This window comes from Mandrillus leucophaeus, unplaced genomic scaffold (genome assembly GCF_000951045.1).
Source record: "Mandrillus leucophaeus isolate KB7577 unplaced genomic scaffold, Mleu.le_1.0 Scaffold53, whole genome shotgun sequence".
Classification (NCBI taxonomy): Eukaryota; Metazoa; Chordata; class Mammalia; order Primates; family Cercopithecidae; genus Mandrillus; species Mandrillus leucophaeus.
This window is the reverse complement of record NW_012105697.1, coordinates 1,375,925-1,377,138: the sequence shown is the minus strand read 5'-3', so window position 1 is coordinate 1,377,138 and position 1,214 is coordinate 1,375,925. Positions and strand designations below refer to the sequence as shown.

General features: G+C 53.5%; 1 protein-coding gene across 1 annotated transcript in view; it reads left to right on the top strand.

Annotated features, from left to right (window-relative positions):
* Positions 1 to 1,214, top strand: part of UBE2S (ubiquitin-conjugating enzyme E2S) — a 7,009-nt gene that overhangs the window by 2,803 nt on the left and 2,992 nt on the right. Inside the window, exon 3 of the mRNA XM_011997020.1 lies at positions 744 to 988. Coding sequence (XP_011852410.1) covers positions 744 to 988 — 245 coding nt within the window. The remainder of the gene's footprint in view (positions 1 to 743; positions 989 to 1,214) is intronic.

The following is a 1,214-nucleotide window of genomic DNA, read 5'->3' as shown; positions in this document are numbered from 1 at the left end:
GTGAGCCACCGCGCTTGGCTTTTTTTCTTTTAGACAGAGTTTCACTCTTGTTGCCCAGGCTGGAGTGCAATGGTGCAATCTCGGCTCATTGCAACCTCCGCCTCCCGGTTTCAAGGGATTCTTCTGCCTCAGCCTTCTGAGTAGCTGGGATTACAGGCATGCACCACCATGCCTGACTAATTTTCTATTTTTAGTAGAGACAGGGTTTCTCCATGTTGGTCAGGCTGGTCTTGATCTCCCGACCTCAGTTGATCGCCCGCCTCAGTCTCCCAAAGTGCTGGGATTACGGGCATGAGCCACCACGCCCAGCCTCTTGCTCTTAAGAATTCTGCAGCCTGACTGAGTGTAGTGGTTCCCGCCTGTAATCCCAGCACTTTGGGAGGCTGAGGGGAACAAATTGCTTGAGCCTAGGAGTGCAAGACCAGCTTGGGCAACATAGTGAGACCCTCCAGGCCTGGTGGCATGCCTGTAGTCCCAGCTACTTGGCAGGCTGAGATGGGAGGAACACCTGAGCCCAGGAATTGCAGGCAGCAATGAACTGAGATTGTGCCACTGCAGTTCAGCCTGGGTGACACAAGAGATCCTATTTCAAAAAAAAGAAAAAAAGAATTCTCCCGTCTGATGACAGAGCTGGCAGGGCATCCACCTGCGTCACAGCCGGACCGTGGAGACTGGACTTTGGGGTATTGAGGTGCCTTGGGAGTCCTGAGTGCCCTGACCCTGTGCCCCTCCCTCCACTCCAGAGGGGACCCCATATGCTGGAGGTCTGTTCCGCATGAAACTCCTGCTGGGGAAGGACTTCCCTGCCTCCCCACCCAAGGGCTACTTCCTGACCAAGATCTTCCACCCGAATGTGGGCGCCAATGGCGAGATCTGCGTCAACGTGCTCAAGAGGGACTGGACGGCTGAGCTGGGCATCCGACACGTACTGCTGGTGAGTTCTGGGCTGGGGCTGGGCCTCCTGCCTCCTGACTCTGGAGGTCCACTGGTGTCTCAGCCATAGCACTTTGTTTAGTTTTGCTGAATCAGCTCTGAAGTGGTTGAAGGTTTCCACATAAAAATCCAGGTTGCTAGCTTTCTGGAAAGATGGACAGTGCCAGACCCAGGACACCAAGTACTGTTGAGAAGTGCCCAAGGGCACCTTGCTATACAACGAGTGGTGAGTTTGTATTGTAGGATGGTTTTTCTCTTCTCTCTCTTTCTTTTTAAAAACA